The 21772-nt window shown below is 60.3% G+C and overlaps 2 protein-coding genes across 2 annotated transcripts; both read right to left on the bottom strand.

Moving 5' to 3' along the window:
• Window positions 1-492: 492 nt before the first annotated feature.
• On the bottom strand, window positions 493-1444 carry TIMM13 (translocase of inner mitochondrial membrane 13). The gene is made up of 3 exons (XM_069497845.1): window positions 1244-1444; window positions 1096-1164; window positions 493-935 (listed from the first exon to the last, which is right to left on the bottom strand). Exons 1-3 carry the CDS (start codon window positions 1361-1363, stop codon window positions 837-839), a joined length of 288 nt encoding a protein of 95 aa, XP_069353946.1. The 5' UTR covers window positions 1364-1444; the 3' UTR covers window positions 493-836.
• Window positions 1445-1826: 382 nt separating this feature from the next.
• Window positions 1827-21570, bottom strand: LMNB2 (lamin B2). Its single transcript, XM_069480791.1, has 12 exons — window positions 21272-21570; window positions 14046-14182; window positions 10203-10359; window positions 9956-10081; window positions 7684-7854; window positions 7474-7599; window positions 6943-7163; window positions 6551-6830; window positions 6353-6460; window positions 5775-5894; window positions 5492-5605; window positions 1827-4782 (listed from the first exon to the last, which is right to left on the bottom strand). The coding sequence occupies exons 1-12, from the start codon at window positions 21542-21544 to the stop codon at window positions 4741-4743; spliced, it is 1875 nt and encodes a 624-aa protein (XP_069336892.1). The 5' UTR covers window positions 21545-21570; the 3' UTR covers window positions 1827-4740.
• Between the last annotated feature and the right edge of the window lie 202 nt (window positions 21571-21772).

Raw genomic sequence — 21772 nt, 5'->3', positions numbered from 1 at the left:
GGCCCGGAGGCCAGATGTGAAGGCAGCAGGACCCACCCACCACCCGACCCTCCTCAGTTGGATGTCCAGGTGGTGGGCAGGGAGTGGGGGGCTGAGGGTAAGAGGGTGCAGTATGACTGCATACTTTCTCCAATAAACACACCCCCTGCACCCCATCTTGCCGACTCAGCACCTCCATGGCCCCACAAGGACCACTTGCCCGTCCCTCCCCGGGGCCCAGAGATGGAAGGTGGGGTGGAGCAAGCCCCTGCCTCAGTGACAGGGTTGTCCCCTTAGCCTTTGGGGCAGGGGCACAGCAGCCTCACCTCCAAGGCCCCCTTCTGTGTTGCACACAATCCCCCTGACCCACACAGCAGCACTAACGGAAGAGACAGACACCCCCTCCCCCGCCCCCGCCCCAGGGGAGGCTGAGGCCTAGTCTGGGCTGCGGCTCTGGGGACACCCACACCTCCTCCAAGATCCCTCAGGAGGGAAAACACACAGGGCTCTCTCTGCCCTCGCTCCAGCAATTTATTAGTCCTCAAAAGATCACAGCTCAGGTGGGGTCTGATCACCCCCCACTCCAAGGTCCAAACAAGGGTTCCCTGCCCAGGGCGTGAGGCTGACCTGGGCACACCAGCGACTCCCAGGCCTGAAGGAGGTGCCACTTGGGAAGGCTCGGCGCCCCCAGACCCAGACTGCACTCGCCGGCAGGGGCCGGGCGTGGGAGAGACAGTCCCATCTGTCCCAGCAGCGGTGCCACCCCCTTAAACCAGGGCAGGCAGGACCCACTTGCGGTGCGGGTCCCGCCTCGCCAAGCACGTCCGTGGAGACGCAGTCGGGTCGGGGCGTCCCGCTCACATGTTGGCCCGCTCCCGCTGCAGCCGAGAGTTGTAGGCGCGGGACACGGTGTTCCAGGCGTCCATGTAGCGGTCCATGCACATGGCGATGCACTTCTGCGGGTGGGGAAGGGGCGCGAGGCTCAGCCCACGCCCCGCGCCCAGGCTGTAGACCGCGCACGTGTAGCGGCCCCTTCCCCACCGACCGTTAGCTCGCGCACGCGCAGACGCCTCCCGCCCGGTCGCGACCCCGCGACCCCCGCCCCGGGGGGCTCACCTGCTCCGAGTTGTCCAGGGAACCCCCCGGCTTCCCGATGCACTTCCGGAAACACTTGTCCGTCATCCTCTGTGGAGATACACGAGGCCTCAGCCGCGACGCCCTTCCGCAGGGGCGTCCCCGGCCCCCGCCCCCGGCCGCCCCAGACCTGCAGCAGCTCCTGTGCGTTGGCCACGGCGATCTGCACCTTCACCTGCTCCATGATGAGCCCTGGGTCCAGCTTCCCACTGCCCGAGCCCCCGAAATCCGAGCCGAAGCCGCCGTCCATGGCTCCGCAAAGTCAACAGGACCGAAGTCGCGCGCGCCGACCCGTAGCCGCGCCGGAAGCTGGTCCACCGGGGCACGACGGGAAACGGAGTCAGGACGACCCAACTATAATTCCCATAAGGCCGCGCGCGGACCCTCCGCGCATGCGCGCCAGCCAATGCCGACTAGAGCTTGTTTACAGTGTCGCGACTCCTTGGGCGGAGCGGGACACAGCACTGGCTCCACCCCCGGCCCGGCCCGCACGACCTGCTACGCGTGCGCATAAGGCGCCGGACGCGCGCAGCTGGAAAGCGGCCGCGTCACGTGACTCGGAGGCAGGCCGTTATGGGAGGCTCCACTGGAACTGACGCCCCGAGGACTCTAAGCACTGCTGGCAGCTGGGGTCCCAGACAACCGCCTCACTAGGGACAGAGGCAGAAGTTAAAACCAAAATGTTTATTGGAGTGTTGTACAAAAGTTTCCAGTCATAAAATGTATATTACAAATCATTGGGGGGAAAAAAAGACCACACATTTGGCATGCATCTTCTTAAAAACCAACGAAATCTCTGGAAGTCTCTGCCAGCCCAAGTCCACCTGCAAGTTGTGCTGTGATGCTCTGTTGGATGCGTGGATGACGACACTGAAGTGGCGATGCCATGAGGACTGTCAGTCCCACTCAGATCTTTAATATAAATACAACTGCTGTCCAGAGGCAGGTTAAAAACAAACCCAACTCAAAGCCATCCCTGCCGTGAAAACAGGTGGAGGATCAAGTTGGGTTCTGACAACAGGGCTCCTGGGCTCAGTGGGCTGACCCAGGCCTGTGCCCCGAAGCCCTGCCTGTTGCTCCAGCAGTGGAGGGCTTCCCTGGCCAGGGATGGGCCGGACTCTGAAGCCTCCTCAGGAAGAGCACTGTGCTGGGAGTCACCAAACAGGGACTCGCACAGAGGGACCATTGGCACCACGTCGTTCTAAGTGGCACACAGCTAATAAGCTTATTTGAGAACAAGTGCAAATTCCGTTTCCCAGGCCAGCTTTGTGGAATTGGATTCTGCTGTTTCCAAATAATTGATTACCAATGACCGTCATTAAGCTCCAATGACCAACTGGCCACCTAATTAACTCCCTACCCTGACCTCCAACAGCTAAGGGCACCCTAAGCACCTGGACAACTTCCAGCTCTACCCAAGGCAAATGTGGGGTAAAGACCCAGACCAGCTTGGAGTTGGTCAGACTCTGCCCAGAGCAACCTCTGTGCACCCAGGGGTCGGGGGAAGGTGTCTGTGGGCCCGGGATGGGGGCCCCGCAGGAGGGGCCTGGCAGTCTCTGGACACTTGAACCTGCTGGGCCTTCTCCCTTTGTCCCTAAGCCCGGCCTGCAAGTCTGTTTCAGCAAATCACAGACCCAACTCCAGGTTACGGTGTTGCTCCCCCAGATCCCCAAAATACGTAGAAGGATATGACTGAAGCCAGCGCTAAACCCCCTACATGTCAGGACCACCAAGACCCACCCTCCAAACTCCTGCTTGCTCGAAGGACAGCTGGTCAGGTCTGGGCAGTTCCTGCTGTGAGGGTGGGGAAGGGGGGGTAGCACCTGGAACCAGCGTTCCTGCTTCTCAGTGGCCAGAGCCCTGCCGGCCCTGGTGGACACACTCTTCGTAGGGTAGGGGAAGATGCACCCACCAGGACAGAGAGAGCTCCCCACAAACCTGTCTGACTCAGAGCATAGTAGTTAAGCCTGTCTGGACCTTCCACAAGGAATTGCTTTGGTAAAACACACTTCTCTCCTCACCGGGAAAGAGCCCACAGCCCAGAGAATGTAGAGTCACCACAGAAAAAACTGGGGACTTCTGGAAGCAAGGGCAGCTGGCAGACACCCTTGGGTGCAGGAGTAGGTCCTCGGGTGCAGGTGCAGGTCCAGCAGCAGCAGCAGTTGCGCGGTCAGCCACTGGCACCTTCCTGGCCTGGGGCTCAGGCCTCCAATTCCCTCCTCACCAAAAGCAAGTCCCCAGGGAAGCAAGACGTGCGGACTCAGCAGTGCTGGGCAGCGCACGTGGCTCAGTGTTGCGTCTTTAAGACTCAGCTGCACTTTCTGAAGGAAGTTTGTCATGGGGGTGGGGGTTCCCCGCACCAGCGCCTCCCCCTGGGGGGATGGCCAGCCTGCCCTTGAGGCCCTGGTATGAGCCCCTTAAGTGGGGTCCCGGCAATCTGTGTACTGACCAATGTAAAAAAATAAATATCCATTAAAAAAATAACTTCTGTGTATCTATGTGGGGGGCGTAAACAGGAAGCTATTGCCAAAGGGGGGCGCTGGGTGGCCAGGAAGCTGGTCTGGGGTTGAGCAGTAGGGATGGGAAAGCAGCTGGCGTTGGCATGTCTGTCTGAGAAACAGTATCAGCGAGAAAGTTACAGATAGAAGCTACAATACCAATATATGCGTATGTATATATAGGAGACCACACTACACGCAGAGCCACACAGGGAGCCAGGGCGCGGGGGCGGGGAGCTGGGCCCACCCTAAATCACTCTCCTCTGGAAGGGTCAGGACTTGGCAGTACCGCAGACAGCGGTTGTGAAGCTCAAGGCCTCTGCTCCGGGGTCAGCCATCATGTCCCCTCAGCTCGTCCCCTTCCCATTTGTCATCCTAGCAAGTCTTAGAGCAGGACTGTTCTCGTGTGTCCTTTCTCCTGCTCTATTGGTCCTGCAGGATTAGGAAGTGAACCATAGAAAGCTCCAGACTCAAGGCCCAGAAAAATAGAATCAAGGGTCAGTGACACCAGCTTGCGCCCATGTCATCAGAGCAGGAACCGCTACCAACTCCCTGAATACATCTGTCCTGGGACCAGGCCGATCCCGCACTGTTAGCACCCGACTCTTGGTCTCGTGGTGGGTTCCCGCTGTCTGAACTGCAGCAGCCACGACGCAGGCCGGGCCCCCTGCCCTGCCAGGTCAGAACCTGGACTCTGAATTTGGTTTTTAAAAAGCTTTAAAAAAATAAAACCCACAACTACTAAATTCTTCTGCAGTTTCTGCTCTCTACCCCCTGCAAGGCCCAAGGGGCCATCTCCTGTCCCCTCCCAGCCTGGCCTACAGAGGCAGAGGCAGCAAAGTGGCCCCACCGGCCCTTGCCCCTCCCAGCCCTGGGCCTCAGATTCAACCACATGGTGAAATCGGGGGGAAAGTACTAAGAAAGATCTCCTGGCTAGTGGTGGGTGGGTGACAGGGAGGGTCCGAGGGCACCCACCATGGGAAAGATCAGCAGAGGCCCATACCCACGTCCTGGCAGTTTGCTTAAAAATTCTCTAGAAATGTATCAAGAACTAAAGAAAGCCAATGATATAAAAATAGTTTTCAGTGGCTCTGGGCAAAGAAAGATGGGTGAATGAGGAGTGCTGAGTTCACATCACGTGACAGCCTCTTGAGGTGGTCCTCGGGTCCCCCTGCAGGAAAGACGGAAGGACGACAGCGGTCAGGCCAGCCGGGGGGACCGGGCCCACCTGGCCAGGCCCGCAGCTGGCTGTCCCCACCGCGTCCTCCCTGTCAGGGAGGGGCTGCACCAGGTTGGGGGGCCGAGCACCACGGGAAACTCGGCTCACAAGGTGACAGGCTCAGCAGCTTCTGCCACAGCTTTCCAGAACCTTCCATTTCTCCATTACCCTGATTGTGGGCTGCATGTGTCACTTTTTTATGTTCCAAAAATCAAGAGTGCTATGATGTGTGCATTTAATACAAGTGTGGTTTCTAGACTCTTTCCCTTTCCTTCCAAAGCCACTTTGGTGACTGGTGTCTTAGACTAGAGGGCGTGTGGTCCCAGGGTGTCTGGGAGCTGTACCCAGCACCGCTATGCAGCACAATTGGCTTTTCAATACCCTGCCTCCCAGGGGACCCCAGGCCAGCACCCTGAGGTCCGTGATGTCCCAGTATCCACATGATGGCAGGACCCAGGGGGCAGGGACAGTTCCCCACCTGAGCCCACCCGTGCCGGGGCTCAGCAGAGCGCAGCCCCTGGGGCCCAGCAAGCATCTCTCCAGAGGTCCAGCAAGCATAGCATGGGCGCACGTGGGGTGTGTGTGCACGTGCGCGTGTGTGTGTAACCCTGGTTCGCTCTGCCCTAAAGCTGCCCTGGCTGCGAGTGGGCATGGGCCCTACCTGCTGGTGGAACAGATCCTCCTCGCCAAACTCCGCCTCCTCCTCCTCCTCCTCCTCCCCATTCTCATTTTCCCGCACCACCGAGGACTGCTTCACGGCCCTCACGGCCACTTCCTGTGCAAGACAAGAGCCACCGACACTCAACACCCCCAGTGCCCAACTCCCAGCCCACGTCGGATGCTCCTGGTGGGGCACTGCCTGGCCGCGGACACCATCCTAGGATCAGGCCCACAGCTGCCATGGCTCTGCAGGCCCCCAGGCTGCAGCCCGAGCCCGCACCCACCTCTCCATCGGCATTGACCAGGACGGTGCGGAAGCTCTCCCCGGCGCCCCAGCTGGTCTGGCTCTTCCACACGAGGGTCGACGGGGGGCTGTGGGCCACCCCTGCACCAGCTGCCCACACCTGGGGACCCAAGAACACTCCCCATCAATGCCACCTCTTGTCCTGCGGACATGGGCCAGCGACTGGCCCCCTACCACATAGCTCCCTTCAAAATGCCTTGGGTGTTCAACCCTTCTAGCCTGGCTTGGGCTTGTCCAGGGAAGACAGTCCCCAGGGTACAGAAGAAGAGATTAAGGTTCACAGTGGCCAAGTGCTCTCAGCAAACGGGCTGAGCTGGGGTCTGAGACCTATCAGGCTGTGACTGTCACGCCTCACACAGATGCCTGCCAGCCTGGACGGCCTGAACTCAGATGCCAGGCATGTTGCTCAGGCTCTGGGAAGGCCCAGTGGTGCAACTGTGGCGGCACTGGACCCCCAAGGTGGCACAGCCCCGGCTATGTCCTGAGTCTCAGCTCCTCCTGTACCCAACTCATCCCGCCAGTGGCCACCCTCACCTCACCCCCTACCCTTCCACCTACCGTGACTGTCTGGCCGGCCCGCAGGACGTACTTGGGCGTGAACTTGTAGGCAATCTCGTCCCCCTCCAAGATCTGCCTCTTGATCCTCCAGTTCCCCAGAGACTGATCCTGGAAAAGGCAGCACACACTTATCACGTGCCTGCTGGGATAGGGATGCCGGCAGGGGCCTCCCCCGCCCCAGGCGCAGCGCCCCGGCACCTTGTCCGAGTTGTTCTTCAGCTGCACGAACTTGCCCTCCAGGTCGACCTCCTCAATGGTGACGCTGCCCGAGGCCGAGGCCTGCTGGGCCAGGTGGAAGCTGCTGCCGCTGCTGCCCGTGCCCAGGCCGCTAGAGCTGCTGCCTGGGGACTCCTCCGCCTCCAGCCGCTTCCGCTTGCTGCGGCCCAGGCGCCCGGCCAGTGCCACGCTGCTGCCACTGCTGCTCGAGGTGGCCCTCGAGATGGTGATGCGCGAGGATGGGCTGGGGGACAGCTTCAGCCTTGGGGGAGGAGGAGGAAAGGGCGTGGCTGGCGGTGGGAGCCCTGATGTCATTGGGTCCAGAAGGGTTCAGGAAGGCTGTTGCCTTGCCCCTCTGCCCCACCCTGCCCCACCTTTCCTCCTCGCCCTCCAGCAGCTTGCGGTAGGCGCTAATCTCCATGTCCAGGGCCAGCTTCACGTCCAGCAGCTCCTGGTACTCGGCCAGTTGCTGCTGCATCACGTCCCGCATCTCTGTCATCTCCTGCTCCTTGGCGTCCAGCATCTTCCGGAACTTGTCCCGCTCCCCGGCCACGGCCTCCTCCAGCTCCCGGATGCGGTCCTCAGCAGCACTCGCCTGGGGATGGGACAGGGGGCCTGGTCAGGGCAGCCAGAGGTGATGGACGTGCAGCCAATCCTCAGCCTCTTGTGGGGCTGCCGAGGGTGTGGACGGTGGGAGACGGAGCCTGGAAATGTGGGACTTGGGGGAGGCAGCCCCTCAAGGGAGACCAAGCATGGGGAACCGGGGGGCCCAGCAGCACATGGGAGGAAAAGTAGGGGACATCGCTGGTGTCCTGTGGGCTGCATTAACCACTAAGAGGCAGGAGAGCCCTGAGCCCACACACTCGAGGTGACGGCAGGTGGGGGGGGGGTCTCTGGTGCGTCACCTGCTTCTGGAGGCTGGAGAGCTGGTAGCTGAGGGACTCGACACGCATGCGGGCCTCCTTCAGCTCCTCGCGGGCGGCACTGGCTGCCTTATCATTCTGGTCGGAGCTCAGCTTGGCGTTGTCTAACTGTGGGGAGACGGGGCAGGTGAGGGGCAGGCGGTGGCTGGGGTCCCCAGCGCCCGCTGAGCCCGCCGCACCTGCCCCGCCGACCTTGGCCTGGTAGGTCTGCTCCAGCTCCTGCCGGTACAGCCGCACTTGCTCGTCGTGCTGGCTGCGCAGCTCCTCCAGCGCCTGCGCCATCTTGAAGTCGTACTCCTGCTGCCGGCTGCTGTCCACCTCCACCAGGCGCCGCTCGTGCCGTCGCCGCGTCTCCCGCACCTCCTGGGGACAGAGCCTGGTGACCCGGCTGCTGGGGTGGGCCGTAGGGAACACCCCCAAGACAAGGCCTGACAGAGGGCTTCACAATGTCCCAACTGAGGACCTCCAGGCAGCCACCCGGTTCCCCATTCACAAGTCACCACCGACGTGCTCACAGCAGCACCGCTGTGACCGCCAGACTGATGCAACCAAATGCCCATCCACGGACAGTGAACAAACCCAACACGGTCCCTCCACGCGCTGGAGGATCACTCAGACGGAAAAGGGACGAGGCTCTGACACAGGCCACAGCGTGGATGGACCTTGAGGACATCGAGCTCAGTGAGAGATGCCAGACACAGAAGGACATACAATGTGTGACTCCATTTATATGAACAGGCAGATCCACAGAGACGGGATGTGGATTCGTGGGTGCCAGGGGCTGGGGACAGGGTTTGCTCTGGGGGTGATGGAATGTTCTGGAATAAAGTGTACAATTTAGTGCATAACCCTGTGGAGATCTGACAAACACTGAATTGTAACTTTAAAAAGGTGAACTTTATGGTGTGGGAATTAGAGCTCATAAAAGCTGTTATTTAAGAAAATGAATTATTGACAGTGCCCACCCCTGTCCCGGCCCCGAGGCGCACGAGCCACATGGAGGCCTGACCCGGAGCTCGCGCTTCATGGGAAGGGAACGTCCCCTTCTTATCGCACCGAACTCCAGCACAGAAATCAGTCACTTATCGCTGTGTGACTTATACGAACAGCAGAAATGCTTCTGAGGGCTGCAGCCACCTTTCCAAACAAAATGACCGAGGCTGGTGGCCCAGCCCCGAGCCTGTGAGCAGCACGACCCTCCCTGCCACACTCGAGGAGGCGCCGCTCACCGCGCCCCTTGGGGGACCCTTCCTCAGGGGGGTCTTCAGGGACCCCGTTTTCACGGGTTTCTTCCTGGGTTGCTGCACGGGCCTCTTCCCAGGTCCTCTCGCAGGCTTCTTCAAGGACCCCTTCTTCACGGGGCTTCTCTGCCGTCCCCGCACGAGCTCCATCAGGGGCGTCTTCGCGGCTCTCCTCGAGGCTCTCCTCTCGGGTGTCTTCAGTGGTCCGCCCTTGGGCGCCTCCACACGCTCCCCCGCGGATTCGGGCTCCCTCACAGGCTCCCCCACGGATTCGGGCTCCTTCGAGGGTCTCTCCCCAGGTCCCTGCTCAGGCTCGGGTCCGGGCCCTCTCGCAGGTGTGCTGGCAGGTACACTCAGGGGTCTGCGCGTAGACTCCCTCCATGGTGTCTTCACTGGCTCACTCACGGGACTCCTCATGGGTCCCCTCACAGGGGAGCCCCCAGGTTCCCTCTTGGGCTCAGGCCCGCTCAGGGGCTCTCTTGCAACGCCCCCCGCGGACTCCTGCCTGGCTCCCGCGGTGGCCCACGAGTTCACTGGGCCTGGCCGCAGCCGGGCCCCCCTCCTGAGCTGCGAGGACATCCTCCTGCCGGCAGCTCTTCCCGGGCAGTGCACGCAGGAGCAGCCCGGCCCCAGGCATTCCGCTCTGGCCGCGACAGCACAATGGGCTCTGTGACAGACAGGGTCAGAGGGTCTCACAGGCAGAGGCTCCCACACCACCACTCAGGGAGCCGCAGGCCCAGAGATGAGGTTGGAAGGTGAGAGAGGAAGCAGCTGGGGCTCACCCCTGCCTCTGACAGGGAGGCCTTGTGGTGGCCGAATGGCGACCCCTAAAACATGTGTCCCCGTCCTGACCCACGGAACCTGTGACCTCATTTGGAAATGGGGTCTTTGCAGATGTAATTAGGTCATTGTGGACTATCTGGGTGGACTGTGGACCCAAAGACAAGTATCCCTATAAGAGACACACAAAGGATGGACACAGGAGAAAGGGGCCACGTGGAGACAGAGGCAGAGACCAGAGTGATGAGGCCACAAGCCAGGGACACCTAGAGCCCCCCCGAAGATGGGCAGGCAGGAAGGACCCTCCTGTTCCCTCCAGCAGGTGCATAACCCTAGAGCCTCAAGTGGATCCTGCTGTTTTAAGCCGCCTGGTGTGTGGCACTTTGCTCTGGCAGCCCCAGGACACTGACACACCGAGCCAGGCTGACTCGGGACCGACTCACCTCCTCAAACACGTTCTTCCGGAAGTCGAGCTCCTCCTGCAGGCTCTGGCAGCGGTTCTCCAGGTCCACACGCATCAGTGTCTCCTTCTCCAGCTGCTTTTTGGCTACCGCGTGACCATCCTCTGCCTGAGAGACACAGGACAGCAAGCGGAGGTGACAATCTGCCCGCTGCATGTGCCCGCTGGGACGTCCTATGGCTACCACCCACGCTGGGAATGTGAGGGCACCAGGAGCTGCCAGGGCCTACCTTGGCCAGCTGGGCCCGCAGCTCGGCCACGTCGCTCTCTAGGCCGCGCTTGTCACTGAGGGCAGCGGCCAGCTCCGCCTCGCTCCGGTGGAACAGGGACTCTAGGTCCTTCACGCGGCCCTGGGCCACCGTGAGCTCGCCCTCCCTCTTCTTGGCGCTGAAAGTCGAGAGGCCAGGTTAGCTGGGCGGGGGTGGGGGCACATGAGGGCCACTGGCCCAGGGAGCGCCTCAGGCAGTGCTGGGCAAGCTGGCAAAGGCACCAGGAAGCCCAAGGACAAGGTCACCGGGGCCTCTGAGCCTGGGGCACTCAGTGTTACACGGGCCCTGACCTACCCGATCTCAGAGAACAACAGAGCCGCCTGCCAGGGCCACAGGGGCACGTGCTCCCCACATCTGCTCTGCAGCCCCGGGAGCCCCGCAGGCCACACACGCAAGTGCCCAACACCAACTCCGAGGCCTGGACGTCCACGTCCTTCCCTGCCAACTTTGGACACAGGAGCGACCATTTGGGGAGAACGTGGGTTTTTTAAAAAATTAATGTACACTCCATTAAAGTTAAATGAAAACCCTGGTCTTTGTAAAGTTGGTCTTGTTTGGAAACTTAAGCTATTTTAAGCGGCTCACCTGGTATTCCATTAAACCAAATTACTTCCAATATTAAATATTTGAGATAGCAAACATCCAGATCATTTTAATACAAACGTTAACAGTGTGGACTTTAGGCTCTTGAACATATTTGTAAACGTAATTCTTAACCTTGGGGTTGAACGTTTACTCCCCGCCCCCAAGGAACTGACTGTGCCCCTCCCAAACAACACAGGGACACCCAGGTTCTCAACGTCACAACTGCTGACACTTGTTCTCTGGGGAGGGGCCATCCAGGGCCCTGCGGGGTGCTGAGAAGTGTCCCTGGTCTCCACCCACCCCATGCTGGGAGCACCCCCCTCTGTTGTGACAACCACATGTCCTAGATGTCACCTTATGTCCCCTGGGGACAGGATCCCCCCAGGCTGAGGGAGCAGCACAGCAAAGCCCACTGCTGGCATTAGCAGTGGACGCCACACCCAGGTGGCTCAAGCCCGAGGCCAGAGATAAGAGCTGGGGCTGCCATTTCTGCCACCACTTCCTTTACACGGGCCACTCGGGCATTTGCCCACTAACTTAAAATGACCCGCATGCTACTCCCATATCCTCACATACTGCTAGCCCCACGAGCTCTCGCTGCTGAATCTACATTCCTGCCTCTCGGGAACCAGGGACAGAGACCAGCCCTCCCGACCACAGCGCCCTCCCTGCCCGGGGAGTCAGTAAGTCTGAACTTGCTGTCAGGGTGGCGTGCTCAATCTGCATCTTCCGGCAGAAAAAGCAGGGGCTGCCTGGCCAGCCTGCCGGTGCCAGGGCGATGGTCAGGCGGGCATCATCTGGACACGTGTCAGACAGGAGCCACGAGGGCGTCCACCTATGCAAACAAGTTTCCCAGTGAGGGACCCGTGGTCAGGGGTTGGCCAAACGAGGCATCAGGCTCCCGAAGAGTAAAAACATTCTGTGACAGGCAAACTGCAAATGCCCCATCGGCGCCCTGCATTTGCCACCGGGGCAGGGCTGCTGGCTGCTGTGGCACTGTGACCCCTTTCTGGCTGGGGGCTCTCAGAACACAGGAGATACTGCATTAGCTTGTGTGAGGTGGGGCGGCATAAAAACCAGTGACTTAAGCCACAAAGCCGATCACGTCCCATGAGGGACACTAAGCCCTATGTCCGGGCACGGCATGCACCTCCACTGAGGGTCTCGGGGTGCAGACCACCACAGCCCTGAGCTCATGCTCACAGAGGGCGGCAAACCCTGCATCCCGGAGTAGATTTTCACAGGGGCTTGGGGGAAACTGGAATCATCTGTCTGACAAATCCTGCCTGAGCCGGCCCAGTGGAAAGCCCTGTTCTCAGACCAGGGATGCATGTGGAACCACACCCTACATCACAGCACGCGTCCTCGTGGGTGGCGGCCATGGCAACACAGCTGCCTGTCAGATGGAGTCTGCGTTACAACGATACCGGAGCAGGGAAGGAAGACAAGTCCCATGTGTGTGCTGGCAGGTGACCCTGGGGACAGAGACCTGAGGGGGAACTTGGAGGAGCCTTCCAGGCAGAGGGGACGGCAGTGCACAGGGCCCCGGCGTGAGGCAGGCCAGGCAGGCATGAGATTGGCTCAGAACCAGGGTGACAGGAGCAGAGATACCAGGGAACCCGGGAATTCCTACACAACCCTGTCTAAGTCGCCGGGCTACGGGAACGAGGTGGAGAAAGATGGCAGCGCTGTGGCCACATGGCAGCTGTCTAGAGACCTGCGCATCAGCAATCCTCAACGCCCAAGTCAGCAAAGCATAGTATTTTTTAAAAAGTTTTTAACAGTTGGGTTAAATTCACAGAAAGTAAAATTCAGTATCTTAAGTGAACAGCCCAGAGGTGCCTACAACGTCCCCCACGCTGTGGCCTCTGCCTCTGTCCAGGCCTGCACAGGGCCGCTTTGATATTTTATAGGTCCCATAAATCCTCTTTGAGTCATATAATTACACCAGAGTCCCGCTGTCCCCGGGATCTGCCGATAAAGCTACTTACTAACCACGGCAGGTGCGGGAGGCAGACGGCCCGGAGCCATGGCCCATTCAGGCCTGGCCGCCAGCCCCAGCTGCTCCTGCGGGATGAGGCGCCGCATGGGACATACCGAGAGCGGGCCACATGTCCTTGCTTGTGCTTGGTCGCTGGGTCCCCGGCTCATGGCCACCATCTGGAAGCAAATGGTCCCTACTGGAGCCTTGGCCCCGCAGGTGGCCTCTCTTGGAGAAACGAAGCCAGCTCCCCACAGAGGCCGGCCTGGGCAGATGGAGGACTGCCCGCCACCCATCCATGGCGGTCCCAGTCATTATGTTCGCCATACTCCAACATGGGGATGACATGGAAACCCAAGCCGCCTGGCAGGGCTTCCTCAGGCCACCAGCCACCCATCACACCCCACACTAGATAGCAGAGGCACCGCCAGCTCCGGGGCACCCTCCACCAGGAATGCCCGTGCCCCTCCTGGCGGCAGTGGGACCTGGAGTGCAGGAGTGCAGGGCTCTGAGGAGAGCAGGAGACAGTAGGAACGCCCGTCCCTGCCCTGCTGAGATGCAAAGGGCAGATGGAGAGGCGCTTGAGGGCGCATGGATGCTGGGCCGGAGGCAACGGCAGGTGGTGTCCGTAGGGAGGCGCGGGAAGCCTGAGTCTAGGCTGAGCCCAGTGTCCCTTGGGCCCCTGTGGCGCCAGCAGATAAACATGCCTCTGTTGTCACTCTGTCTGAACTGCCTGCCTGCAGCGCCCTGCGCCCAGGACTGGGTGAGTCTCTCGGAAAGGCTGAGGGAGGCAGTCGCTCCTGACAATGGACACAGCTGTCGCCCAAAGGGAAGTGGCAGGGAACAGCCTAAGCGACCCATGACGCCCTGGGCACACATCTGGATGCCGGGACACCCAGCAGGAGGACAAAACCAAAGAACGTGTGACACCAGTTAAACGTGCACAGAGGCCCCTAAGGTCAAAAGCATCTCATCGCCGTGCACTGGGCGTGGCCTGTTTGAATGACAGTGCGTGTACACCTGTGTCCCTGTGCCGTGAGGAGACCAGCTGGGTCTCTCCAGGAAACTACCTACGTTTGCCTCGTTCTGGATGGTGACCATCTATGACGTTCACAGAAGCAGAAACAAGATGACTTGCCAGCCACTGGCAAGGGACACAGGACAGGGGAGGCCCAGGCCGAGAGTCAGTGTCTCATGGGGGCACCAGCCCCAGCACCCGCCCAGCGGAGACCACTCACCTCTTGTTGACCTCCTCCAGCTCGGCCCTCAGTTTCCCCAGTTCAATCTGCAGCCGGGCGCGCTCTCGGGCCGTCTCATCCAGGACCCTCCGGGCATCAGCCAGCTCTGACTCGTACAGCGCCTTGATGCCGCTCACCTTGGGAGACACAGCCAAAGTGAAGGCCACGGAGACCCTTCCCCCAGGCCAGCTGCTGGCACCGCTCAGACCCCCAGGCTCAATGCACAGAGCAAGAGGGTGACAGCCGGGGACACTGAGCAGCCCCATGCCACCCGCGCACAAACCCGGCAGAGGGGCCCGGGGTCCTGGTAATCCCAGGAACCCCCTCCTCTGCGGGGACCCTCCAGGACGATCTGTCTGCCCTCCCCAAGCCCCAGCCCCCAGCACAGGGAGCTCCCAGGTGTGGGACCCACAAGCCCTGGGTCCAGGAGCACCACTCCACCCGGATGGCGCCTGCTCCCTCAGCCAGAGGCCCCACCGGCCCCTTAGCCCCTCAGCTGTTGCCATGGCTACAGCAGGCCTGCTCATTATGTACACCCTTCACGTTCCCAGTTTCTGCAATCAGAAAGTCAGTGTGAACGTTAATCCAGGGTCTCTCCACTCCCCACATCGTGGACACTGGGGCTGCATCTTCTCTGGGGTGGGGCATCCTGGGCACCGCACAAACTGAGCAGCGTCCCTGCCTCCACCGTCCCGTGCTGGAAGCACCCCTCCCCCAGTCTCGACAACCACAGATGTCCCCAGACATAGCTCAGAGTCCCATGGTCACGACCACTGGTCTAATATAACGTTACTGCTCCTCCAAAAGCCACTGTTTGGACGGTGATGTGCCTCAGGCAAGAGGACAGTGCTGTCACCGAGCTCCTGGGTGGCCGTCTGTGGATGCTCTGCCTGCAACCGAGCTCTTGCCACCAGGATGGCAAACTCGGGCTTCCCCTCCGAGACCCAGCTCAGCCTCCTTTCCTGGGACCCTCCCCTCCCTGCCCACGAGGCGAACATGTCCCTCTGTGCCCCAGCCTGCAGGCACGCAGAAACCCTCGGGCGCTGGCTGATGTGTCACCTGGAGGCTCCTGGGCAGAACACCCCCAGCCCCGCACCATCGTGCTCTGGGGTCGCAGTCCCCAGCTATCCACTCCACCAGCCACCCCCACCTGTCCCCACAGAGACTTGGCCCAGCCAGCAAGGCTAGGGGGAAGGGGGGCGCCTGGAAAAACCAGGGGCCGCCAGGGCAGGCAGAAGAGACAGATGCCCTCCAGGCCACCAGATGAGGAAAGCCCCTCCCAGAGCCTGCTGCTCACAAGGCCAACTTCAAAGCCCAGCTGGCAGTTGGAGCCAGGCCCTCCTAAACCTGTCCCTAACAAGGGCCCTCTGGGGGCACTCGGATGCACACTCTGCCCCCTGAAACGCGACTGCCTCTATTCCTACTAACCCCACCACGACCACAGCTGCCACCTGCCCGGCCTCCCCATGTGCCACCGCTGCCCAGGCTGCACACGCCAGCTGGGAGCACAGCTCAAATTTCTGTGGCCTCCTTGTCCTCCCCTCTGCCCCGACAAGACCATGCACTTAATGTGTTTAAAAATATATGGAACCGAACCACAGGGAGATACCACTTCACACCCACTAGGGCACTGACCAAAACAGTCACAAGTGCTGGCGCGGACGTGGGGAAACCAGAGCCCTGGCGCATGGCCGGTGGGGAGGTAACACGGTGCGGCCGCCGTGGAAAACAGGCTGGCGGTTCCTCCGAAGGTTAATCATGGAGTCCCCGTAGGTCCTAGGTATATGCCCAAGAGAAATGGAAACATACGTCCATGTATGTTTGAAACCTGTATATGGACGGTCACAGCACCATCACTCACAACAGCCAAAAGGCGGAATCACCCCGAGTGTCCACCAACAGATGAAAGTATAAACCCGACACGGTCTACCCGTGTAACAGGACATCACTCAGCCACGAGAAGGAAAGAGGCTCTGACACAGGCCACAGCATGGATGGACCTTGAGGACATTGTGCTCGGTGAGAGACGCCAGACACAGAAGGGCATGCAGTGTGAGACTCCATTTATATGAAAAGTCCAGAACAGGCAGATCTACAGACAGAAAGTAGACCAGGGGCTGGGGGGACCGAGAGTGACAGCTGATGGGAGGAGGCTTCTTTTCAGTGTGATGAGAAAGTTCTAGAATTAGAGGTGGTGGTTGCACTACTCTGAATATACTAAAAACACTTAAGTATACAGTTTAATTGGGTGAACTGCACGAGATGTAACCAACTGCTACAGCTCTACCTGGTGCCAACAGGACAGACAGACTCTAAGATGACAGACAGAATGAGGCCCAGTGTGCCACTCTCACAAACCTACAGGACACGGAGCGTCTGTGCTTGGGGGACCCAAGAGGGCCACCTCCCTCTTTACAGACAAGGGCCCTGAGCAGAGGGGGCTGGGAGCTGCAAAGGACACGCCACTTGGTAGGGTGACCAACTGTCCCGGTACGCGCAGGACTCCGGGGACTCCCGATGTGGGACTCGGTGTTCAAACCAGAACATCCCAGACAAATCCAGACAGGGTGGCATCTAACAGCCAGTCTGAGCCTGGCTGGTGGCCCCATAAGATCATGAGACTGTGTTTTTACTGTACCTTTTCTGGGTTTACATACATTTAGACACACAAATACTCGCCACTGCGTTACAGTCACCTGTGCCTCAGAGCCACAGGCCACACCACTAGCCCAGGTGTGCAGTGGGCTGTGCCACCTCGGTCTGGGTAAGCGCACTGTGATGTCCACACAACGTAGTCACCTAACGATGCGTTTCTCGGAACACATCCCTGCTATTACTCCACACATGACTGTATCAACATTTTGTTTGTTGCAGATTTTTGGCATTAATTTAGATTTTTAAAAATATTCCATTAAAGTATTATTCATCCCATCACCCTAGGCTGACCATGAGAAAAACACGAGACAAACCCAACTGAGAGACGTTCTACAGGACACCCGGCCAGCCCCCTCAGCCTGTCCAGGGCATCAGAGACAAGGTCTGGAAAAATGTCACAGCCCACTCATTGTCAAGTAGGATCTTGGGTGGGTCCCCGGGGCAGGAAATGAAACCTGGGGAAACTGAGGAAATCTGAACAAATGAAGGATATTAGCTGGGAGCATAGTGTTTTACGTTAATGAGGCAGGTGTCTATAGCCAGGTCTGCAAACTCTGGCCCCAGGGGCAGCTCCCGCCACCGCCTGCTTTTGCCCACGCTGCAAGCCCACCTCAGTTTTCACATATTTAAGGCCGGTGGCAAAAGGAAAGGAAAAAGAAAAAGATATTTTGTAACGTATCTTTTGTAACATTCTACGAACATCACAACTCAGCGTGTACAAATAAAGTTTTACCAGCACACAGCCACTGCCTAAGGCAGCGTCACCCTGCGCCAGTGCAGTTGAGCAGTGGAGGCTGCCCCGTCTGCAAAGCCAAAAATAATGTACAGACTCCCTGGCCCTTTCCAGAAAACACCTGCCAGCGACAACACCCAGTCTACGGCACTGTGATGACGCTGAAGGTTCCTGTCCAGAGGGGGATGCAGCTCACAAAGACCCTTTCATTTCAGCCCAGGGAACAGGTGCGCGCCCGGCAGGACCTCACGCCCCGCGCTTGTGAGGGCTGCGAGGGGACATTGTGCAAGTGTCGGGCTTGAGGAATCCCAACAAATGTGTCAGCATGTGTTGGCCTCGGTGGGGAGGTGGTTCACATAACCCGAGATGGCCTTTTCCTGGGATCCCAGACACACAGCGTGGCACAACTCGGCTGCAAGATGTCATCGGGGGACAAATTGCCCTGGTTAAGAACTACAGCTCTGCAGGGAAAACCCAGACACAAGCCTGGGGCCACCTCAAAAGCCACCTGCTTGTACCACGCGCCCCCCAGCCCAGCCCTGGCCCTGAGCTCCCTGGGTCCACCTTGTGTGGCCCTGAGCAGCCACCGGACACCCGGGGCGGGGGGAAGGGAAGAGAAATCGAAGCCAAGTTTCCTCCTGCAGGAACTTAACACCTCCTGGGCGGCTCCCTGGGCACCTGCCTCTCCCTCCTGCTCCCACCGCCACCCCAGCAACCAGGGATCCTTCTCCCACAGACACCCACCTGGCCAGCCCCCCACACCCTCCAGTGACATCTGCACGTGGCCAAAAATGACGTCCACTAATGTCACATGGGAAAGGTCCTGAATCTACACAGGGTCCTGGTTTTGTGCGTGACTAAGCGTGAAAGGAAGAGAACTGATGTGGAAAAAAGTGGGCAAGATGTGCACCGACATGCAAGACGGGGGTGTGGGGGGTCTGGTTCACCTTTTACACCAGAACTTGAATTGTACCACACCTGTCGTCATTTATAAAGCATTAAAGACATCTTCAAAGAATTCCTAAGGCGATCCCCCACTCCCAGCAGGGTTTCTCAACCTTGACGCTGATGACACGTGGGCCGGGCAATTCTCTTCTCGGGATGCCGAGCAGGGAGCACCCCTGGCCTCCACCCACGCCACGCAGGCGGTATCTCCCTCCAGTTTGGACAACCACAAACGTCTCCAGTCCAGGTCAGATGTCCCCTGGGGGCAGGACCAAGCCAGGCGAGACCACTGCTGTGCAGGTCAAGTGCACACTCTAAGGCACCAGACACCCGAGGTCCCTCCTAGTCAGAGCCCCCTCCCCTGTGCCCTTCCTGCCAGCCTGAGCCCAAGGCCCCCTGAACCCCACAAGGCCCACCTGTCTAGAAGGTCCCACACTGCAGCCCCCAGCCAATCCAGGCCCCTCTCTGTACAGCCCATTTGACACCCTCACCTGTCCCCCAGCGGGTTCTCAGCACCCCCCGCTGACCGTCGAGTGGGCATTCACTACCTCACCCCCAGCAGCCGGTTCCTGGACAACTGGCACTGGGTCGAACCCCCAGCTGTCCCCCTTGCAGACACGGCTGGGCAACAAGGCGGCAATGACACCTCAGGCACCAGGGCCCCCCATTTTCCCCGCATTCCAACCCGCCTAAGCCAGCACAGCAACAAAGGACAACACCAGCACTGCCCAGACAGGCGGCTGGCCCAGGGTCCCTCAGGCAGGGCGCTGAGCCCATGGGGCTGTGCTGGTGCCTCCTAAGCGCTCACCAGACTCCCCGTCTAAAGTCCCTGCAGTTGTTCCACTTGCAGGTGGGACAACAGAAGCCCAAAGACGGCAAGAAACCAGCTCAGACCCCACATGCTCACAGGTCCAGCAGGCGGGAATCGGGCTGCGTCCTGCGGCCAGGGCGATCCTCCCCCCACTGGACAGGTGGCAAACCCGAGGCTCTGAGAGACTGATGAAGCAAGGACCCCAATGGCTAGGACAACACCACCAGCCAGGAACCTTCCACTTCCCAGAAAGCACAGCTGCCCTCTTTGAGCTCCCTGTCCCTGGGGCACTATTAAACCATGATAACAGAACAGTCCTTTATCTCACTGCTTTTATCTTACAAAACAATCCTTGTGGCAAACAACTCCAAGAGGCAGGTATTACAATCACACCCACTTTAAGGGTGAGAACACTGAGACCAGAGAGATTAAGTGGCTAGCCCAAGGTCACACAGAGGGTAGGTGGCTCCTGCCCTGAAGCCCCTACTTGGGCCATTCCCCAGATGAAGATGTGGAGGCTCAGAGCCGTAAAGCCCAGCTGTAGAGCCTGGCTCTCCCATGGGGACACTGGGACCCAGGGACCTCAATGCAGGGCAGGAGCCAAGTGGGGGTGCTCCTTCCTGCCTCCTTATTCTGAAGACCTGCCCTTGGAGTGGGCATGGTAGGGGGGGAGGGAGAAAAAGCCTCCTGGGAGTGAAGCTGGTGGCAGGAGTCCCCACCCCAGGACAGGTCCTACCCAGGACCCCAAGACACCCTCCCTCGTATCCTCTTGGGAGGTGGGCTTTCCTGGCTCCTCCCTCAGTCTGCACGGAAGTCCCAGGCCCACCTGGTATTCCAAAACCCTCCAGTAGACCCCAGACCTCATGTCACCCCCTTCCTTCATATTCCTTTGGGGGGCAACCTGTATCCCCACAGCCAAACTAAGGGCCTCAAGTTTTTCATGGGACTCCTCAACGCATCAGAACCCCTTCCTCAGCCCCCCAAAGATGGAGCTTTCTGCCTAACCCCCGCCCAGTCGCTGATCTCTCAGGGATTCATGGGGGAGCCCCCAAAGTTCCAGGGAGAACTGAGGCCACGTGACTCACCCCGGAGCCCCTCCATAATGCCCCAAGAGCCCCTTCAGAGGGCCTGAGCCCCCCAGTTTCCTTGGAGACCAAAGACTCCCCCTCAACTCCCCCCACGATACCAGAACACCCAGATTCATCCCTGGTGAACCCCTTAACCCTTAGGGGTGGGGTATACCCTGACTCACACCCACACGGGGGGTGGGGGGTGGGGGGGGTGGCTGTCCTGTAAATCTCCTTGGAACTGTACTAGGAACAAGGTATACAAGAGACTGCAGCCTGATACTCAGGGGACCCCTCTTTGGGTAGGGCGCCTCAGTCTACACCCCTGGTGCAGGGAGCCCTAAAATTCTGAGGATCCCGCTCTGCAGCCCTCACTCAGGGGGCTGATAAGTCCTTGGACCCCGTCGGTGGGCGAAGCCTGCCCTGTCTGCACCCTGCCCTGTCTGCACCCCTTTGCTGGGGGGGGGGGGGGAGGCTGAAACATTTTGGGGGCTTTTGGGAAGATAGGGTTCGTCCTCTTCTACAGCCCACTCAGGGGTCCCCTCACTCGGGATGGGGGGGCCTGAAACCTCTTGGAGACCTGAGAGTACAAGGCTCCCTTTCTGCACCCCCTGCTCAGAGGTCCCCCAGGATCGCAGACCCTTCGGTGGGAGAGACCTGCCCGGAGTGCACCCCTTACTCACAGGCCCCCCCCGAAGACCCCAGAATGTACGGGACCGGCCCCGTCTGCAGCGCCTGCTCAGAGGGCCCCCGAGATCGTGGACTCAGCGGTGGGCGGGGCCTGCTGGGTCTGCACCCCTCACTCGGGGGCCCCCGAAATCCCCCGAGAGGATGGGGCCTGCCCAGCCTGCACCACTCATTCGGAACCCCCCAGGAACCCCTCTGAAAACGGGACCCGTCTCCGCCTGCACCCCCCGCTCAGGGGTCCCCCGTGGTGGGCGGGGCCTGCCCGGCCGGCACCCCCTCTCGGGGCCCCCCAAGTGCCCCCGGGAGCCCAGCCGGCCCGCGCCCCTACCTCGCGCGTGGTCACCTCCTCCTTCTCGGAGATCTTGAGCAGCAGCCGGTCGTTCTCGAGCTCGAGCGCGCGGACGCGGTCGATGTAGTGCGCCAGGCGGTCGTTCAGCTCCCGCAGCTCCTCCTTCTCCTGCAGCCGCGACAGGCGCGTGGGCGACAGCGGCGTGGCAGGCCCGCCCGCTCGGCCGGACAGCGGCGTGGCCATGGCGGCGGTGGCGGCTGCGGCTCGCGGCCTGCGCGGCTCCCGACGGCGGCCCGGGCTCGGCGGGCTCATTCAATCCGCGCCGCCGGCTGCAAGATGGCGCCGCGCCGCGCCCGCCACCCGCCGGCGCGGGGCAGCCTGGGACTCGTAGTCCGACCGCGGGGCGCGCCGGGAGTTGTAGTCTCTGGCCCTCTCCCGCCCGGTTAAGGAATCTGGCGGGAGGCGCGGTGGCGCGGCTGCAAACTCCAGGCTCGGCCACTAGGAGGCAGCATTGCTTTCCTGGCTAGTGCCTCAGTTTCC

The sequence above is a fragment of the Eulemur rufifrons genome, chromosome 2, assembly GCF_041146395.1.
Source record: "Eulemur rufifrons isolate Redbay chromosome 2, OSU_ERuf_1, whole genome shotgun sequence".
Classification (NCBI taxonomy): domain Eukaryota; kingdom Metazoa; phylum Chordata; class Mammalia; order Primates; family Lemuridae; genus Eulemur; species Eulemur rufifrons.
This window is presented reverse-complemented; position numbering and strand designations above follow the sequence as displayed.

Excerpts from the sequence above, each read along its gene's own strand:
- TIMM13 (XM_069497845.1), bottom strand. The coding sequence starts at position 1,363 with ATGGACGGCGGCTTCGGCTCGGATTTCGGGGGCTCGGGCAGTGGGAAG. Across the intron at positions 1,165-1,243 it reads ACGCACAGGAGCTGCTGCAG|AGGATGACGGACAAGTGTTT; the intron begins GTCTGGGGCGGC and ends GTATCTCCACAG. Across the intron at positions 936-1,095 it reads CCCTGGACAACTCGGAGCAG|AAGTGCATCGCCATGTGCAT; the intron begins GTGAGCCCCCCG and ends CCCCACCCGCAG.
- LMNB2 (XM_069480791.1), bottom strand. The coding sequence starts at position 21,544 with ATGAGCCCGCCGAGCCCGGGCCGCCGTCGGGAGCCGCGCAGGCCGCGA. Across the intron at positions 10,360-14,045 it reads CTGGAGGAGGTCAACAAGAG|CGCCAAGAAGAGGGAGGGCG; the intron begins GTGAGTGGTCTC and ends CTCGACTTTCAG. Across the intron at positions 10,082-10,202 it reads TGCGGGCCCAGCTGGCCAAG|GCAGAGGATGGTCACGCGGT; the intron begins GTAGGCCCTGGC and ends TGTGTCTCTCAG.